Genomic DNA, 20,672 nt, shown 5'->3' on the forward strand with positions numbered 1-20,672 from the left:
AGGATGGGGGAGACTTGTCTTGGCAGTAGTATTTGCAAAAAGGATCTAGGAGTCTTAGTAGATCATATAGTGAGCATGAATCAGCAGTGTGACTCAGTGACTAAAAAGACAAATGGGATTTGGGGCTATATCAAACTTAGTATTGTGTCCAGATCATGGGAGATGATCGTACCACTATGCTCTAGTTTGGCCTCACTTGGAGTACTGTGTTCAGTTTTGGGCACCCCAGTTGAAGAGGGATGTAGACAAATTGGAGCGTGTCCAGAGGAGGGCAACAAAGATGGTGAGGGGTTTGGAGACCAAGACATATGAGGAAAGGTTAAAGGAGTTTGGTCTGTTTAGCCTGGAGAGGAGTACATTGAGAGGGGATCTGATAGGCATCTTCAAGTATTTAAAAGGGTGTCATATAGAGCAGTGGTCCCCAACCTTTTTATCACCAGGGACCACTCAACACTTGACAATTTTACTGAGGCCCGGTGGGGGGGGTAGTTTACTCCTCTACTCTCAACCACTGCCCTAACGCTCTCTGATCGCTATGGTAATGTTTAAACATCCCTTCAAAATAAGATACAGACATGCCACAACAATGAACATAAGGAACATTTTATTTTCATGGAAATTTTAACTCATGACAATGACAAATCAATGGGAACCCTGAGCTTGTTTCTCTGCAACAAGATAGTCCCATCTGGGAGTGATGGGAGACAATGACACCCGAAGTGTGTTGTAAAGGGCCGGGGGGGGGGGATGAAGTAAAGGGATGGGGGGGGGGGAGAAGGCGTCCTTCGCGGCCCACCTCCAATTAGTTGACGGACCACATGTGGTCCACAGCCCACAGGTTGGGGATCGTTAATATAGAGGATGGAGCAGAGTTGTTCTCTCTTGCCCTGGAGGGACAAACCAGAACCAATGGGATGAAATTAATTCAAAAGAAATTCCATCTAAACAGCTGGAAGAAATTCCTGACATAGTGGTTTCTCAGTGGAACAGGCTTCCTTGGGAGGTGGTGGGTTCTCCATTTTTGGACATTTTTAAACAGAGGCTGAATAGCCATCTGACAGAGAAACTGATTCTGTGAAGGGTCAAGGGGTGGCAGGTTACAGTGGATGAGCGATAGGGTTGTGAGTGTCCTACATAGTACAGGGGGTTGGACTAGATGATCCAGGAGGTCCCTTCTAATCTATGATTGGAATCTATGATTCTATGATTCTAAGGGAAAAATATAAATTATTTACATTGATCTTGTGTATTAGTTTCAGAAATACCCTGCTTATAACTATCAACAGAGAACGAAGACTAGGAAACAAAACATATTTCTCTCTCTTACATTATATTTGCCTTGTAATGGCAGAGTCTTGTAATGAAGTTTTCATGTGCCATTCTGGAAAGAAGTGAAAGAGGAAATTGGTAATATTATGAGAAAGTTAAAGAAATAAGAAAGAGTAAGACAACTAGGGAAAAGAGTCGGATGTTACAGAAGGTAGAATAGACAAAGATGGGCAATATCAAAGCCATACATCGGAAATGGAGGAGGGCAGAAATACATGGGAGGAAAATATTTTTGAGGGCCAACTGATTAGGTAGCAATGAGGGTAGGGTAGGATTATGTACAATGGAATTTATTATTAACTGTCAGTTCCTAATTAAATTTAAATTCTTCCTGTAGAATATTAATGGACTGTTGCAGAGTATAAGCTTTATAGATTCTTAAAAACTGCTAAAAAATCTAATAACTGAGCTACTATAAAAGGGTATGCTATAAAATGAAGGCTGACTTAAGAGGTGAAGCTATTGACATTTGTTCTGTAGCCCATCAAACTGTAATAGGTACTCTCGGGACTTTTTGAACTTATACCTTAGCAGAAAGTAAGGCAGTAAACTCTGCAGGGGTTTCGTATATTATGCAAGTTTATGCTGGTCATTAAAATATATCTGATTGACATACCAGAATTGTCTTGCTTTAGGTTTCCTTCAAGAGTCCTTGCAGAAATGTTCAACGGTATTTTTCTCTTGTACTCAAGACAGAGTGCGCTGAAGTTTGCACAAGCATTTTGATGATGCTACACGACTACAAAATTCATAAGTACTTCTGTGTGACAAAATGTACTCCCACTCAAGAAGTAGCATTTTTATCCCACCTTCAAAATTCCTTTTCTCTCAGGGTAAAACTTTGGCACTCTGTGCTGTGTTAGCATTTTGCTGGCATAAATGTTTCAGTATTTACAGCTTCAAATGAAAAGAAAAAAAAATAGAAAGAACAATTGATCACAGACAGGATAGTCTCCTCCCCCACCCTTTCAGAATACAGCTTTCTGCCAAAGTCAAGGTAATCTTTCAGCTTGAAACTTATGAAAGCAGTGCAGAGGCATTGAAGGACATACAGAGGGTATATATTCCAATTCTATGCGCCATCTTTGTGTATGATACATTGAAATGAATTCCGTATTTATGCCTATACTTTAAATAAATTAAATATTAAATAACTTATCTTGGGCAGATTAAAAAACATCACAAACTGCAAAGGTCCAGCAAGCAGATAATATGGAGCAGATGAAATCTACCTGATCATAAATCTGTAGTTGTTTCCAGGATAAGAAATATTTGTGAACACTAGGGTGCAATTTGCTTCCCTTCTTGATATCAAAGACTTCTTCTTTGGATTCTGGGCATTAGATTCTTCACTTCTACAGGAGCCACATGGCTTTTAGACTCTTCATTTCTGATGGAGCCAACCTGGCTTGAGCTCAATATGTGTAGATTCCAATGTCTATAGTACATAAGACTATATAATACTATTATGGCATGACAACTATGTCTATGGACACTGGACACTGCACAAAGAAGATATCCATTGCAGGAAGATGTGAGATGAGAGGAGCTAACACCATTGACTGGAATAATCAAGGGCCAATTTTAGTAATTTTTACATCCAAACAGTATCTGCAGCAGTTAAAGGAACAGAAGTCATTTCATACCTGGTTTTTACAATACAGACATGTAATGGCATGCAAAAGAGTCAGGCCTCCTCTGTCTGGGCATTTCCTGGGCAAGGTCACCCTGGCTCAGACCCCTAAGTTGCCAAATTGTAGACAGCCCTTGCCAAACAGTTGCTAGTGCTCAAGACAGCTGTGCCATATCTAGTCCGATGCATGCAACATAACACTAGTTTCTGGTTTGAGATTTTCCCCTCATCCATGCTATTGTCATGAGCAGGTAAATCCTATCCACCAGCCCACTAGAGTCCAGGTGAATCCCATTCCTGCAATCTGCAAAATACAGCAAATGAAATAAACAACTCGGCTTGCTGCCCATTCACAATTATTTAATATTCACATTGCCTATAATAAGAACTAGTTTTGTATCATTGAAAGAAGAGAACAATTAAAATTCACATAATATTATATAGTGGTCTAAGAACTAATATGGGACTACGACAGATGTTACATATAACAAATGCCATTAAAATGTGTCAATCTGTGGAAGAACAACTATAAACAGAGATAAATGTTTACAATCAGTTATCCAGCTTTGTTGACCGCTGGATGAAGCCAAGGAAGCAATGCCTCAATAAAAACTAAACAGGGATGGTTGACATAAAAGGCATTTATTATTTGGGGGGATTTTAATGCCCATGGGGATGCACCGGCTCCACGACTTAGGCCAGAGCTGGAGTCAGCTATGGCGATACTAGGGTTCTTACAAATTGTTGCTGGACCCACTCATCAGGCGAGACATACCCTCGATTTAATCTTTGGTGCGGGTGTAGAGTTAAATCTGGTGGGAAGTAATATACCATGCTCAGACCACCACATTCTAAAGGCTCAATTGAGGATGCCACCCCGCCCCTGTTTGGGTGACAGGCATATTTTAGCCTTTTCAGTCCTGGCCCCTGCCTGGTGGAATGACCTCCAGGAAGAGCTGAGGGCCCTGATGGAGCTATCAACGTTCTGCATGACCTGTAAGCTCTTCCACCAGGCTTTTGATTGAGGCCGGGGTGGGGGGAGAATCCCAGGCTGTTTGATCTATGGGTCCCGCCCTGTGACATCTGACAGCCTGTTTTTCCATCATATGCGATTAATGGCATGATAAAGGTGGTGGCATGGGAATTGGGGAGTTGTTTTTGGTTTTTGTCCGCCATCTGCCTTCTTTGGTTATTCGGGGGGGGGGGGGGGGTTGATTGTTATGTTTTAATTGAGGGAATGTTGTTTTTAGTGTTTTTATTATATTTATTATTGTAAAGTCTGTTTGCCTTTATTTGTAAGCTGCCCCAAGCCCGCTTATCAAGAGGGGTGGGGTATAAGTTTAATAATCAATCAATCAATCAATCAATCAATCTGAAACCTCTAAGCCTAAGCAGAATTTTGAATTAAACAGCAGTTGTCAAGTCCCCCCCCCCCCCAATAACACTGAAAGCCCTATATCTGTATTTGATCTTAAGTAAGCCAGGTCATCAGGCTACCCCCTTGCTGTGTTCCCCTGAGGTTTTTGCTATGAAGCCTGTAGGGTGGGGGAGGGTTTTATTGCCACCATCAAGGGTGGTATTTTACTGGGTTTGATTGTTTAAGGGATTATGAGTGGGATTTCTGGGCTCTATTATTTTCAGGAGTTTTTACTGTGCACTAAATGTTACCCGCCTTGAGCCACTGTGTGGGAGTGGTGGAATATAAATAAAATGATAAATAAAATAAATTTTAATGAGAATTGTTTGTTCCTATGCTATATTAAAGTAGTATGTAGGATTGCATCATGCATAGGGGTAAGGAAAATGGCAACTTTTTTCTAGACCAGGCTATTTACAGATACAGGAAGAAGTCCCTTGCTCTACCACCTGTTTTTTCTATTCAAAAAAAATGGGGGAGGATGTACTGTCACTATTATCAGGCTCCTTAGTATGGTGGGTGAGCATTCTGCACTAGTAGGAAATAAGAGAGGGATAAAACAGCCATTGGCATTCATCCATAAGGCAAAAACATGGTGAACACTAACTGCAGCTAATATCACCTTCATATCCTGGCTTCAATTTCTTGCTTCATAAACCCAAGCTAATGGTAATTAAGTGTACTGACTAACATTTGGACAAGCAATGTTGATCCTGGATGTCGTCATTCCTTCCAGCCAAACAAGAATGAAGTATTATTTATTATTATTTATTTATTTGTTATCGTATCGTATGGCATATATGGCATGTAGTCAGGAGATCTTATGACTGTCTGGCAGCCAAGCAAGAGACATTTGGAGATGGTTTGCCATTGTCTGGGTTTGTGTCATGATCTTCATTTACCTTGGAGGTCCCCTACCCAAATACTATCCAGGGTCAATCCTGCTTAGCTTCTCAGAGATATGACAAGATCAGGGCTTGCCTGATCAAGTGTAACCAAGTAGGAAGAAGCAACACAATTTGTTCTTTCTATATTTAAACAGTGACTGAAGAATGATCAAAGGAAACTAGCTCCCACATCAGAGTCAAGAAAGCAATTTTACGTATAAAGTGTCAGTAATTCAGAGGTAGTGGGGGTAGGGGGAAACCTAAATTGCTTTACCTAACTGGTTTTGTGAGATTAGGTTGGTAGCAGATTTCAGGCAAATTAATATTAGAGACCTGCATAATTGTATTAGTCAGCACAATTATTATTTTTATTTACAATTGCCTTTCTCTACAACATGAAAGAGCCCTGGCTTGTTTACGCTGTCCGACCCCATCTCAAGAGTTTCTTACTCTGAGGGCCATTTCGCACGGCTTCAAAATAGCACAATGGTTGCTAATTGGAAACGCTACTAATTTGCCATAACCCACGACGTCGTAGACAATCTGCAACAATCCTGAAACCGACCCGCAAAAAGCGCTTCGTTGTGGCGCTTTCAGGGGAATCCAGAAAAGTGGATTCACCCTCCGGATAGCGATACACTCCTGCAACCAATCTGCAACAGTAGCGCTAAAGACCTGTGCGTTACCATTGTTGCTGGTTCTTCAAAGTCCCTCCCCCTGGCTCTCTCCTCCAAACTTCCGGCGAAGCGATCGCCATTTTTTTTTCTCCGAGCGAGCGGGGATAAACGCACCGGCGAGCCTCTTTCTGTTTAGAGGCTTCCCTGGCTTCAGTCCTTCACCTTTAGTCACTAAGCACAAACCACTTAAAAGCCCGTTTGCTGAAATAAAGTCCCTTTATTTTTTACACATAAATTCAGCCGAAAATCGGGCCCGTGAGAAGGGGGGGGGGAATTTTTTTTTATCACTCGAGGCAGCGTGCAAACGATCATACAATCAAACGACAGCTCACATTAGGCAGCTGGATGGGTCTCTCCGTAGCAACGAATCTACATAGATTCGTTGCTATGGGTCTGTTTTTTTTTTTTTAAACCTTTCTTAAAGGGAAAGGGGCTGTTTGGGAGCATGCTAACGGCTGCCCATTGGCTGCTTGACGGCCAGGGGCGGGACGAGCTTGGCAATAGCGCTTCCTTTCTAGCGATTTCTGCCGAGACCGGAAGCCTGTGGGAAACGCTAAAAAACGCAACTGATTCCACTACAAAGGCAGGTATGCATAACGACGAATTCCACTATTTTAAATGGCGATTTTTCATTCCGCAAACAATTTGCAACAAAGATCCCCGTGCGAAAAGGCCCTCAGTATATTAAAAATCACTTTGCGATTAAAACAATTGTTTAATATGATATAGCAATGATTTTCTTTTCTTCTTATTTCAGAAACCATATAAAAGCTACTCTCCAGACCCTGAGATTTTGGGACGTCATCACAGTCACAGTTCCTTAGACATCTTTAATCTCAAATTTGTGTGAACAAGATCAAGGACCATACTATAGTAACCTGCTTTCATTTGATCCTGTTGGATGCTATACTTCTGTTTGGTCACAACTCGCAGGCTTTTGTTCAGCTATTTAAGATTAATTTCATCAGCAACAGTAAGAAGATGGAGCAAGAAGAAAAAAAACCTATAAAGGAAGTGTTTTCATTTAGTATTAAAGGATATGTTCTTCTAGGAGACCTATGCATCTGGAAAGCAATTGCCCCGAGGTGCTATAATGCTTGTTGTTTACATTCTATGCAAATACAGAATATCTGGGATCAAGTATTTAAATTGTAAGTTAATTCTTTGAGTCATAAGAATAATACTATAATAATACTTAAAAGTAAATTTTGAAAAACTGCAAAAAGAAGTTACTAAATATATACACACTAAGAACAAAAGAGAATGAAAAGGTACTTTTTTGTCCAACAACAGTAGTCTGTTTTTATTTGGGGGCCCAGCCAGATGTTTTTCAAATGACCAAATGAAATGGGTCGCAAAGAAACATATTATCTGCATACATTAAATTGCGACACAATGGCTCAACAAGGCATTAAAGTGCGCCCAGTGCTGCTAAAGCGGAACAGCCTGGATTCAGTCGATTTTCAGAGGCGGCCCCACCATCGCAGGAGCAAATCTCAACAAGTGCGATTCAAAGATGATGGAACGGACAATCCACCACTGACAGAATCGGATCTGGAGACAGCAGCCGCTCAAGACTCATACATACTGGATAAAATACAAGCATCACAACCCCAAAACCAAGTAAACCATGCCCTCGGTTTCCCTTCATCGCACGCAGGATTACAAAATATTGCCATACAGACTTCTCCTAGTCTCAGAAAACACTTCCCCATATTTAAAAAGAAAAGAATTACAGCAAGTAAGTCCTTAACTGAAATGCCAAAGGAGTCCGAATATTCCATTCAAGTAAATGGCAATCACTCTGAACAGGATGTCATTTCTCCCAGTCTCTCTTACTTAAGCATCAGTCGGCATTTAGGTGATGGACCGAGAGCAGCCACAACAGCCAATCTGCTATTTGACAGGGTGCCTAAAGCACAAAGCAATGGGCCTATCTATTTAGGTTCAGATAAATGCGCAATACTAGAAAAAGCAACTGTTTCTACCCAGGTGCCTGAATATACACACCCAGGTTCTGCACAAGACAATTTTTCTATTTATGGCCCAGATACACAAATGGATTTAAGCAGTTCAGTTCATCCTTCTATGGCTCTGAGACAATCCGATGAAAACTGTTCAGTGCGTACGGGCTCAGAAAAATCTCTCTCTTGTGTCAGCGGTAACTGTAATGAAACTAATGTGAGTCATGGTTCTTGTAAGGAAAAAAACTATACTGAGCTACTTGCCTCTAGTAATGACACTGGTACTAAGGAAATCATTCCATCATCACCTCAGTTATGCCACAGTTCATTAGGCTGCTCCCTCAGAGAACATCAGCAACCAATACAGCAGAAAGCAGACTCTGACCATAAGATACTAACTAATAATAACCAAACAATAAAGTCATTCGCTAACAGCAATGCATTACCTTCTTTTCCTTCGTGTCAAACTGACGCAGAGCACATTTCCACCAATACCGAAGTGCCACAGTATGACTACTTAGAAGGCTTTCACATAAATGCCTATCTTCCAGAGACTGCGATAAAACCACAGAACAAAGACACTAAACAAATTAATCAAATCCATTTGGCACACAGCGAACTGTGTGCTTTACAAGATAGGCTCCAGTCTGTTGAGGAATCCTTGCAGTCAAACCAAGAGAAGATTAAAATCCTTTTGAATGTAATTCAAGACATGGAAAAGGCCAGAGCCCTCAATGAAGGGTATGATGTGTTTTGATATTCAATCCTATTTTATTAATGTTAACTGCATTCTTTAAATAATGCATTGTTTCCTTTTAAATTTTGCCCTTGGGGATATTTTTGGATGCAATCGATTGTTAAATCACATTCTGCTACCATATTTCATATTTTTCCAGTTATAAATCAAATAAATTGTTCTTTCACAATTTTTGTTTAAAGCTTAGAGGATACAAAACCATCCTCGCTAAGATGTATCAATGTTTATACTCAACACACTGGCATCAGATAGTTATTTCTCCTGGTGGTTAATCTTCAGTTCAGGGAGTGGCAAATCTACCCAAAAAGCATAACTATAAATCGTAGTAGTATTTCTGGATTATAAAATGTGTGTGTGTGCGCACGCACATATGCACACGAGATTAATTTATTGTTTTGAAACAGAGATGCAAGAACCGGAACATATTAAAACAGAGGCATAAGAGCATAAGAAGGAGGAGGGAGAGATTCGGGGGGGGGGGGTTATTTGTTTTAGTTTAAACTGGAAATATTTTTACCTATTATTGAAAACTGCCTTTAACCACAAGGAAAGGTGGGTATATTTTTTAATTAATTAATTAACATAATAAAAGACCAAACAAGTGGTCCATCTAGTCTAGCACCCTGTCCCGTATAGAGGCAGTTATTTCAGAAGAACAAGAACAAGGCATAGAGGCTGAGGCCTTCCCCTGGGAGTTTTTTTACCTCTGAATTTTGAGTTTCCCTGTACTCATTATGGTTAGCAACCACTAATAAACCAATCTTCCATGAAACCATCCAATCCCCTTTTAAAGCTGCACGTATCTTGGCCATCACTATATCTTCTGACAGCAAATTCTACATTTTAATCTCACTTGTGTAAATTATTTCCTTTTATCTGTTCTAAATCTACTGCCCATCAACTTCACTGGATGCCCTCAAAGTTTGGCATTTGGGGATAGTGAGAAAAAGTTGTCATGTCTGCCATCTCTACCCCATGAATAATTTTATGAATCGTGTCCACTTAAGTTGTCTAAAAATTCCAGGCTCTTCAGCCTTTCCTCACAGGAAAGGTGAAAAGTGCTCCAACATCTTAATCATCCTTGTTGCCCCCTTCTGTACTTTTCCCAGCTCTGCGATGTCCTTTTCAAGATATGGTGAGCAGAACTGTACACAGGATTCCAAATGAAGCCGCCCCCTAGATCTATACAGGGGCATTATCCCTTATTGGGGAAAAAAACATCACTGGACCTCCAGGATCTGCCCAGCTACAACCCAGTGTCACATTTGGCATTCCTGGGCAAGATGGTTGACAAAGCCGCAGAGGACCAGCTCCTGGCATACTTGTTTTAATGGGGTTTTTAATTTGTTTTTCATGTAACCCACCACAAGTCTACGGAGAGTGGAGGGGTAGAAGTCAAAATAACAAACAAACAAACAAATATAATATTGGCTGTTTCATTTCCAATCCCATCCACAGCACAGAGTTTGACTTTGTCACTGCAGCAGCAGACTGGGTTGACCTTTTCATTGAGCCATCTACTGCAACCTCAACATTCTCTTTCTTTCTCAGTCTCAGTAAATTCAGACTTAAAATTATTATTATTATTATTATTATTATTATTATTATTATTATTATTATTATTATTATTATTATTATTATTTCGATTTATTTCCCGCCACTCCCAAATGGCTCGCGGCGGGTTACAATGTCTTAAAAAACCCATTAAAACTCCCATTAAAAGACTTTAAAATGTCACAACATGGCAGCACAATAACAAGATCCTTCCTACCCCCATTCCTAAAAAAGCGGGGGTGGAGGAGAAGGAGGTCAACGATGTTCAAGAAGCCCGGGGGAGAGCAGTCGATGTACCCCGGCAGCCCCAGCCTCAACCATAGACCTGGCGGAAGAGCTCTGTCTTGCAGGCCCTGCGGAACGTTAAAGGGTCCCGCAGGGCCCGCAGCTCACCCGGGAGCTCATTCCACCAGGTGGGGGCCAGGACCGAGAAGGCCCTGGCCCTGGTCGAGGCTAGGCGTGCTTCCCTAGGGCCGGGAACGACCAGAAGATTCTCACTCGCAGAGCGCAGAGCCCTGCGGGGGACATAGGGCACTAGGCGGTCCCTCAGGTATGTGGGTCCCAGCCCGCGTAAAGCCTTAAAGGTTAGAACCAGAACCTTGAACCGGATCCGGACAGCAATTGGTAACCAGTGCAGCTGCCTCAGCACAGGCTGGATGTGGGCCCTCCAAGGTGTGCCGGTGAGGACCCTAGCGGCTGCATTTTGTACCAGCTGGAGTTTCCGGATCAGAGACAGGGATAGGCCCGCGTAGAGCGAGTTACAGAAATCTAATCTGGAGGTGACCGTTGCATGGATCACAGTGGCCAGGTGTTCGGGGGACAGGTAGGGCGCTAGTAGCCGGGCTTGGCGAAGATGGAAAAATGCCTGGCCGGCTACTTTTTTGACCTGCGCCTCCATAGTCAGGGAGGCATCAATGGTCACACCCAAGTTTCTAGCCTGGGACGCGATGGTAAGATGCGCCCCTGCCAGGGTGGGTAAATGCGCTTCCTGTTCCCGCCCCCTACTTCCCAGCCACAGGACCTCCGTCTTGGAGGGGTTGAGTTTCAGGCGACTCTGCTCAAACCATTCTGTCACTGCTTCCAAACATCTGGCGAATGGTTCCGGGGGGGAGTCTGGGTGGCCGTCCATGAGGAGATAGAGCTGGGTGTCATCAGCGTACTGATGGCAGCCCAACCCAAAACTCCGTACCAGCTGGGCCAGAGGGCGCATGAAGACGTTAAACAGTGTGGGGGAGAGAACCGCGCCCTGTGGGACCCCACAAGGGAGTCCATAAGGGCGCGAGAGCTCATCCCCCACTGCAACCCTCTGGGTCCGGTTCTGGAGGAAGGAGCGTATCCAGCGCAAGGCTGTACCCCGTATCCCCGTACCGGCGAGGCGGTGGCCCAATATCTCATGGTCCACGGGAATGGGGAAATTTTGTTGTTGTTGTTGTTCCAGTGTGCATCACCTTATGCTTACCTACTTCACAGTCAGCCTTGTATTTCACCCTCCTGAATGATGATGTGTCAGTGACAGACTTGGCCCCTACACTGCTGACTCCCAATTTGAGATCATTAATGAATAAATTAAATTGCTCTGGTCCCAGTACTGATCTTTGTGGATCCCACCACTTACTTCCCTCCACTGAGAGAACTGCACATTTATTCCTACCTCTATAGCTTGTCTTTTAACCAATGTTTAATATACAAGAGGACCCTTTCTATTTTCCCCTGATGGTTAAGCTTCACAAGGGATCTTTGGTGAAGTACCTCATCAAAAGCCTTTGGACTGTTCAAGAACCTAATGTATACAAGTATAATACATTTATTTGTATATAGCCATAGGCCTTTACAAAATATAAGATACACGTTTATAAACAATAAAACAGAATAAAAAGAACTGTATAAAAACATAAAATTTAAGACCAAAGAACTATGAAACAGCATACAAAAATACAGAGATACAAGAGAATTAAGAGCTGCCTTAATGGTGACAACATTGACCCTTATTTTCCATGCAGCCAAAGCAAACAGTGAGGTTTTGTATGTGACATTGTCAACGCAGTCAGATAGGAGATAGATTATCTTTTCAGCAATAGAGGGAAGGTTACAGCCACATAAGATCTCATTGAGGAATTTGGCCCTGGGTTAGTGTAAACAGTCAAATATGTAATGGGGTAAATCCTCCAGAGTTTGTGCACCACAAATAGAAAAACGCTGGTTTTTTTGGCATACATAATGTATACTGGATCGCCATTATCTACTTTTTCACTTTGTCAATATTAATGAAAAACTATAAATATGAAGCTTAACCTGAGTCCTAATTTAATGAAAAATGATATAAATACCCAGAATTTCATTTCCATTGTTGTCAACACACAGTTCTTTAGATATTTATAAGCTAGCAATTCACTTGACCATCTTCTTAAAAGAAGACTGTTCTGTGTATAGGAACACAATTAGCAGTATGGGATGTATTAATTCCTATTTTCCACTTTAAATTCCCAGCTATCTCAAAAATCTTGGCACACTCAGGAGCTTTTAAATCTCATTTGGCTCAGTTTACAAAAGCCATTAGCACCTGACCCTGATGGTTTTGCCCCCATCCGCACAGCTTCAGGGTGACTCTGCAGTCTCACTACTTATTCTCTGGCATATCCAAGAGTGGATTTTCTCTGCTTCATGAGGGCAGATGCCTTCGGAGTTTCTTCCCCCAGCCCCCACCCATGCCTCCAGAACGGGCATTGTGCCGAGGTCTCTGCTTATTGGTTGGCTCCGAGCAGCAGCAGACCATTTCCTTTCTAGTGTTGCTGAAAATATGTCTGAGCTCTTTAACTAATGCAAGAAGCACTCATACAAGACAAAGATCAACCCACACATGCTTCACAGCAAGTGAGGGGGGAAGAAATGGGTTGCTCTCTCTTCCCAAGCTTGGCTATCTATCTATCTATCTATCTATCTATCTATCTATCTATCTATCTATCTATCTATCTATCTATCTATCTATCTATCTATCTATCTATCTATCTATCTATCTATCTATCTATCTATCTAAACCGCCCTCCCTGAAGGCTCAAGGTGGTTTACAGGGAACAAGAAAATATAAAGATACCATATGGTAACAGGTGATAACAGTAATAACAGTAATAACATTATAACAACAATAACAATGTTATTGTTATAACATGATCATAACAATAACAAGTAAAAGCTGGAATTGCAAGAGCCTCCGCTCAGCTCTTACTGAGACCCAGTGGGTTAGCCAGATTGGTGTCTTGTTTCTTAAAGTGAGGAGGAGACATTGTGTGTGTGGGGTGGGGGGAGAGTCAGAGAAAACACCAGAAAACATTATACTAATCAGTAAAGACTTTTGGAAAGTCTTCCCTGCATACATACTTACAATTATTTTTTTTAAGGAAGTGTCCAGTGTTAAGCATCCCCTTGTTGTTGTTGTTATGTGCGAAGTCGTGTCCGACCCATCGCGACCCCATGGACAATGATCCTCCAGGCCTTCCTGTCCTCTACCATTCCCTGGAGTCCTTTTAAGTTTGCACCTACTGCTTCAGTGACTCCATCCAGCCACCTCATTCTCTGTCGTCCCCTTCTTCTTTTGCCCTCGATCGCTCCCAGCATTAGGCTCTTCTCCAGGGAGTCCTTCCTTCTCATGAGGTGGCCAAAGTATTTGAGTTTCATCTTCAGGATCTGGCCTTCTAAAGAGCAGTCAGGGTTGATCTCCTCTAGGACTGACCGGTTTGTTCGCCTTGCAGTCCAAGGGACTCGCAAGAGTCTTCTCCAGCACCAGAGTTCAAAAGCCTCAATTCTTTGACGCTCGGCCTTCCTTATGGTCCAACTTTCACAGCCATACATTGCAACTGGGAATACCATAGCCTTGACTAAACGCACTTTTGTTGGCAGGGTGATGTCTCTGCTTTTTAGGATGCTGTCTAGATTTGCCATAGCTTTCCTCCCCAGGAGCAAGCGTCTTTTAATTTCTTTGCTGCAGTCCCCATCTGCAGTGATCTTGGAGCCCAGGAAAATAAAATCTGTCACTATCTCCATTTCTTCCCCATCTATTTGCCAGGAATTGAAAGGGCCGGATGCCATGACCTTTGTTTTCTTGATGTTGAGTTTCAAGCCAACTTTTGCACTCTCCTCCTTCACCCGCATCAACAGACTCTTTAGTTCCTCTTCACTTTCTGCCATTAGAGTGGTATCATCTGCGTATCTGAGGTTGTTGATATTTCTCCCTGCAATCTTGATCCCAATTTGTGACTCCTCTAATCCCGCATTTCTCATGATGTGCTCTGCATACAAGTTAAATAGGCAAGGCGACAGTATACAGCCTTGCCGAACTCCTTTCTCAATTTTGAACCAGTCAGTGATCCCATGTTCAGTTCTCACTGTTGCTTCTTGACCTGCATATAAATTTCTCAAGAGACAAATAAGATGCTCTGGTATTCCCATCTCTTTAAGAACTTGCCACAATTTGTTGTGCTCCACACAATCAAAGGCTTTAGCATAGTCAATGAAGCAGAAGTATACGTTCTTCTGGTACTCCCTAGCTTTTTCCATGATCCAGCGTATGTTGGCAATTTGATCTCTAGTTCCTCTGCCTCTTCGAAATCCTGCCTGTACTTCTGGAAGTTCTCGGTCCACATATTGCTGGAGCCTAGCTTGTAGGATTTTGAGCATAACTTTGCTAGCATGAGAAATTAGTGCAATGGTGCGGTAGTTTGAACATTCTGTGGCATTGCCCTTCTTTGGGATTGGAATGTAAACTGACCTTTTCCAATCCTGTGGCCATTGTTGAGTTTTCCAAATTTGCTGGCATATTGAGTGTAGCACTTTTACTGCATCGTCCTTTAAGATTTTGAATAGTTCAACTGGAATGCTGTCACCACCACTAGCTTTATTATTGCTCAGACTTCCTAAGGCCCATTTAACTTCACATTCCAGGATGTCTGGCTCCAGGTCAGTAACTACCCCACTGTGGTCATCAGGGATGTTAAGCTCGCTCTTGTATAGTTGTTCTGTATAATTTTGCCACCTTTGTTTAATCTCTTCTGCTTCTGTGAGGTCCCTACCATTTTGGTCCCTTATCATACCCAACTTTGCATGAAACGTTCTCTTCATATCTCCAATTTTCTTGAAAAGATCTCTGGTCCTCCCCATTCTATTGTTTTCTTCTATTTGTTTGCACTGTTCATTTAAGAAGGCATTCTTATCTCTTCTAGCTTTTCTCTGGAATTCTGCATTCAGTTGGGTGTATCTTTCTCTTTCTCCCTTGCCTTTCACTTCCCTTCTCTCCTTAGCTATTTGTAAAGCTTCCTCAGACAGCCATTTTGATTTCTTGCATTTCTTTTTCTTTGGGATGGTTTTAGTTGCTACCTCTTGTACAATGTCGCGAACCTCCGTCCATAGTTCTTCAGGCACTCTGTCTATCAGATCTAATTCCTTAAATCTATTTGTCACCTGTGTATTCGTTGGGGATATGATTTAGTTCATACCTGAGTGGCCTAGTGCTTTTCCCTACTTTCTTCAATTTAAGCCTAAATTTTGCAACAAGAAGCTCATGATCTGAACCACAATCAGCTCCTGGTCTTGTTTTTATTGACTGGATAGAACTTTTCCATCTTTGGCTGCAGAGCACATAGTCAATCTGATTTCTGTGTTGACCGTCTGGTGATGTCCATGTGTAGAGTCGTCTCTTGGGTTGTTGGAAAAGAGTGTTTGCTATGACCATTGTATTCTCTTGACAAAATTCTACCAGCCTGTGCCCTGCTTCATTTTGTACTCCAAGGCCAAACTTGCCTGTTATCCCAGTTATCTTTTGGTTTCCTACTTTAGCATTCCAATCCCCCATGATGATAAGCACATCATTTTTTGGCGTTGCTTTTTGGCGTCAACTTCATCCTCTTCAGCAGCAGTGGTTGGGGCATAGACCTGGATCACTGTGATGTTGAATGGTTTGCCTTGGATTCGAACTGAGATCATTCTGTCGTTTTGGGGATTGTATCCCAAGACTGCTTTTCCTACTCTCTTATTGATTATGAAGGCTACTCCATTTCTTCTGCGAGATTCTTGTCCACAGTAGTATACCTGATGGTCATCTGAATTAAATTCACCTATTCCTGTCCATTTTAGTTCACTGATTCCTAAAATGTCGATGTTCAGTCTTCTCATTTCTTGTTTGACCACGTCCAGCTTACCTTGATTCATGGATCTGACGTTCCAGGTTCCTATGGAATAAAAATCTTTACAGCATCGGACTGTCTTTTCGCCACCAGTTACTTCCACAACTGAGCGTCCTTTCGGCTTTGGCCCAGTCGCTTCATTCATTCTGGCGCTACTCGTACTAGCCGTCTGCTCATCCCCAGTAGCATATTGGACACCTTCCGACCTGAGGGGCTCATCTTCCGGCGTCATATCGTTATGCCTATTGGAACTGTCCATAGAGTTTTCATGGCAAAGATACTGGAGTGGTTTGCCATTTCCTTCTCCAGTGGATCACCTTTTGTCAGAGCTCTCAGCTATGACCTGTCCGTCTTGGGTGGCCCTGCACGGTATAGCTCATAGCTTCACTGAACTACGCAAGCCCCCTTGCCACAACAAGGCAGCGATCCTAGAAGGGGGAAGCATCCCCTTAACTTTATACAAAAAGCACTGAAGTGCAAAATGCAAATCCTGGGATTTAAAGCCCTGCTCCTGCCCAAAACCAATCAACAGACCAATTAACAGTCAACTGGAGCTTCACACAACCCCATTTTCCCACCCCACCTACACTTTAGCTAAAAGGTCCCTACAGGTGCTGGCATGCACCAGGACACCCCTCAATCAAGCAGAGAGGAAACAGGAGACTGACAATTGGAATGATTCAAGTCAGTGTCTGAGTGAAAGCTTTTTCATCAGAAAAAAAGAACATTGCAGAACTGTTGCAAGACCTGGGTTCAGAGTGATCTGAGTTTGGCAGGATCAAGAGCAAAAAACAGTTGTGAATGCAAACAGTACCGAGAATAAAGTTTATTAAGAATGAAATGAGAATTGCAAAAAAAAAAAAAAAAAAAAACCCTCCAAACTCCAGGATAAAAGGAAATAACCCCAAAGACTTAAACTAGTTTAACAGCACAAGAAGCACAAACCGGCAAAAGTAAAACAAAAGTATATTTAATACCTATATAATTTCTACAACAGCAAGTTAGTTAGTTGAATTAGGGTAAATAAGATTGTTTTGGTCCAAAATTTATAGGTTGTATACTTCAAACTCTGGCTTTGATTCTCAGTTGACCCATTGAAACTTATTCTTGTCCAGAGGGTTCAGCTCTGTAGGAAGAAGCCAGTTCAGTCCATCAACCAGATTTCAGATTCAGAAAGGGCAAGGTCCCAGGTCTTCTTTCATGTATTGGTTCACACAGATTGGGTGTGGGGATACAAAGCTATATGTTTTTCTTTCTTTCAGAGTTCACCTATGTTAAAGGAAATTATTGATGTGGAACATCTACTCGCACGGTCCCCCAGTGGAAGTCTATGGACATGACACTTGTAGTCCCACGCCCAAGGACCACACCAGTAGATGGGCAGCGGTGGCACCAGAGCACTGAGGCACATTCAGTGCTATGGTGTTTTTGCTGGGGCCAGTGTTCCAAGGCTGCTCCTGCCCTCTGGAGAGTGGGGGCAGCCTCAGGAGACTGGCAGGGATGGGGCCAGCCCTGTGAGACACAGAGCTGTGTCTTTCTGGGCTGGTCCTGCCCCCGCAATGCCTCCGAGGCCTCTCCCACCCTCCAAAGTGTGGGGGCAGCCTTGGGAGACTGGCAGGAGCTGGCCCCAACCCTGCAAGTCCTCTGAGGCCGCTCCCACCCTCCTGAGGGCAGAGGCAGCCTCAGGAAACTGGTGGGGTGGGGCCAGCCTAGTGAGACACAGTGCTATACATTGCTGGGCTGGTCCCACCCCTGCTAGAAGACATGCCAGCAGGTAGGGAGGGGGAGGGGCAGGGAGCACAGATTCTCACCAGGGGTGAGAATCCTCGCCAGCTGATTTTATTCTCATTCTTCTTTGAATTAAAAAAATGAATTCAGATGTTTTGCTAGATTTTACTTGACTTATCTATGCCTTCTTTTAGTGTTTTTCAGCACTTTCCCATACAACTTCAATTAGGGTTGCCAACTCTGGACTGGGAAATTCCTAGATAATTTTCAGGTGGAGCCTGGGGAGACTGAATTTCAGGAAGGAAGGAAGGATAAAATGCCATAGAGTCATATCCATCATTAGAGAATATCTCTAAGTCCCACTTGGAAATTTGCAACTTTAATTGCAATTCTCTTGATGGGTACATAGTTTCAACTCCCTCAATGTTTAAAGGAAAGTATATGCATAAGGGATTATCACCCACAGTCTGTATCAACATAACTGCAGGCTAATGGGGGGGGGGGAAACCACCCTTTTAACTCACCCCCAAAACATATATAATAGGAATCAATATTTACATAGATGCTAAATTTTCAGATAAATCTGAAAAGACAGTAAGGCCAACATCCCCATATCAAAGGCACTAGTAAAATGTAGGTATTGTAGGATAAATAAGCAATCTCATACATTGGGGGCAAGTTAAAAATGAGAGAGCAGAAAGATGAATAAAGTCAACAGGGGAGGCTCCAAGTATTTGTAGCACAAGCAGTATGAGTTAATTTTTAATAGAAATTATTTTATTATTTAATTACCAAATTACCAAATGTTTGTGCCATTTCTGCACAAGGCAGTTTACAAATAAAAAACATCATAAAATATTTTTAAAGTTTTTTCTAAACAGTCCACATTAATAAAAACAGCATACAGATCCCTCTAAAAGAGATTTCAGCCAAGAAGCAGATGATGAAATAGATTTTTTTTAAAGCATGAGTAAAAAGAAATGTTCTGGGCTAGCTTAGATGGTTTAGAGTAAAATGAAACAGTAGCTTAGTAAAGTTTGCAGATGGTGACATGCCATATTCATCTGAAAGGCAGATTCAGCTTTTTCCAGATGAGACATCAAAACCTGATATCGTCAAGATATGAGGCGAGGGGCTGTCTTAAGTTTGCACACAAATTACAGCTTATGTCCAGTGGTTTTAAAACATGTGTATAACCTTTTTTAGAAGAGCATCTTCTGCCAGGCATTTGTTGAGGTCGACTAAACCAACAACCATGTACTGGGACCTCCAGAACACCCCCCCCTTCCTGAGCTGAATCCTAAAATGACTAATCTTTAGGGCTATAGTTAATATATTAATGTTGCTACATTGGCTATGTTATATTAGTTATGAATTATTATGCAAACACTGTTACTACTGTTGTTCATTAGATGTTATTCTGAATTATAATGTTCTTATCTTCTTGTTTCCTATGTCCTATGTAAACCGCCCTAAACCTCAAGGGGAGGACGGTATATAGATATAAGAAATATATATATTTTTAAAAAACATCCTCACCTGGAAACAAATGTCTTTATCGCTCTCCAGCCAACTTTCAGAGCACATAAGCACAATAGAACATACTTTTTTTTTAGAAGCAGTTTCTCAGATGGCAAGTCAGAGACTTATTTGAGACAGGACTAACCCAACCCTTTCCATAAAATATCAGTGGGGAAACACTGCTGCTTGTACAGCACCAGACATCTGCAACTTTAATTCCATACCAGATCTCCAATTTGGAAGTAACCTGCATTCTTTCAACCCCCTCCATATGTTGATAATGATAATTATTATTGTATTACCCCTTCAGTCGAGTCTAATTCTTGGCGATCCTATGGCACAGCTGCTGCCACAATTTCCAAACTTGCATCCCTTCATTTTGTTGTGAAATGTTCTGGCTGGTGTCCATTTTTATTTTATCTAACCACTACATTCTTTGTCAGCCTGGTTTCCTTTTTCCACTAACCAATCCTAGCATAATTGCTTTCTCCATTGAGTTGGATCACAGGATATGGCTGAAGTATGTGAGCCGGAGTTTCGTGATTATGTCTGCCAGTGACAGACCAGGCTATATGCAATATTGTATTTCCATCTTCATAATTTTTTCTGTCCATGGAACCTGCAGAAGCCTTCTCCGACACCAGAGTTCAAACCAATTGTTTTCTTGTCTGATTTTTCATTGCCCAACTTTCATAAGTGGTTATTAAAAATATGATAGATCTAACTAATCTACATTTGGTAGCCTGTCCTTGCTTTTCCATGTTTGGTTCAAGCTCATCATTGCTGAGTGACCCAGAGCAATTCAATGTTTTATTTCCATATTGCAATCAACAGTCTCATTAATTTGTGATCCAAGAAAAATAAATTACTGAATGCATTCAATCTCTTCACCATTAATTGTTATTGTGACATGTCTGTTTTTTGCAGTAGTCATTGTTTTTCTTTTTAATGTTTAAGAAATGGCCAAATTTCTTGCTTACTTCATTGACCTTTGTAATCAACTGTTCTAGGCCTTCCTTAGTTTCTGACAGG

At 41.9% G+C, this 20,672-nt stretch overlaps 2 protein-coding genes across 3 annotated transcripts in view; one reads left to right on the forward strand and one right to left on the reverse strand.

The window, feature by feature from the left end:
- DOCK2 (dedicator of cytokinesis 2) overlaps positions 1–20,672 on the reverse strand; it is a 430,014-nt gene that overhangs the window by 223,209 nt on the left and 186,133 nt on the right. The window lies entirely within an intron of this gene.
- Positions 1–20,672, forward strand: part of INSYN2B (inhibitory synaptic factor family member 2B) — a 148,519-nt gene that overhangs the window by 86,478 nt on the left and 41,369 nt on the right. For both annotated transcript variants that reach the window (XM_077327134.1, XM_077327135.1), the window contains exon 2: positions 6,701–8,648. In XM_077327134.1, the coding sequence (XP_077183249.1) occupies positions 7,291–8,648 (1,358 nt within the window). In that variant the 5' untranslated portion in view covers positions 6,701–7,290. The remainder of the gene's footprint in view (positions 1–6,700; positions 8,649–20,672) is intronic.

Source organism: Paroedura picta, chromosome 3 (genome assembly GCF_049243985.1).
Source record: "Paroedura picta isolate Pp20150507F chromosome 3, Ppicta_v3.0, whole genome shotgun sequence".
NCBI lineage: Eukaryota > Metazoa > Chordata > Lepidosauria > Squamata > Gekkonidae > Paroedura > Paroedura picta.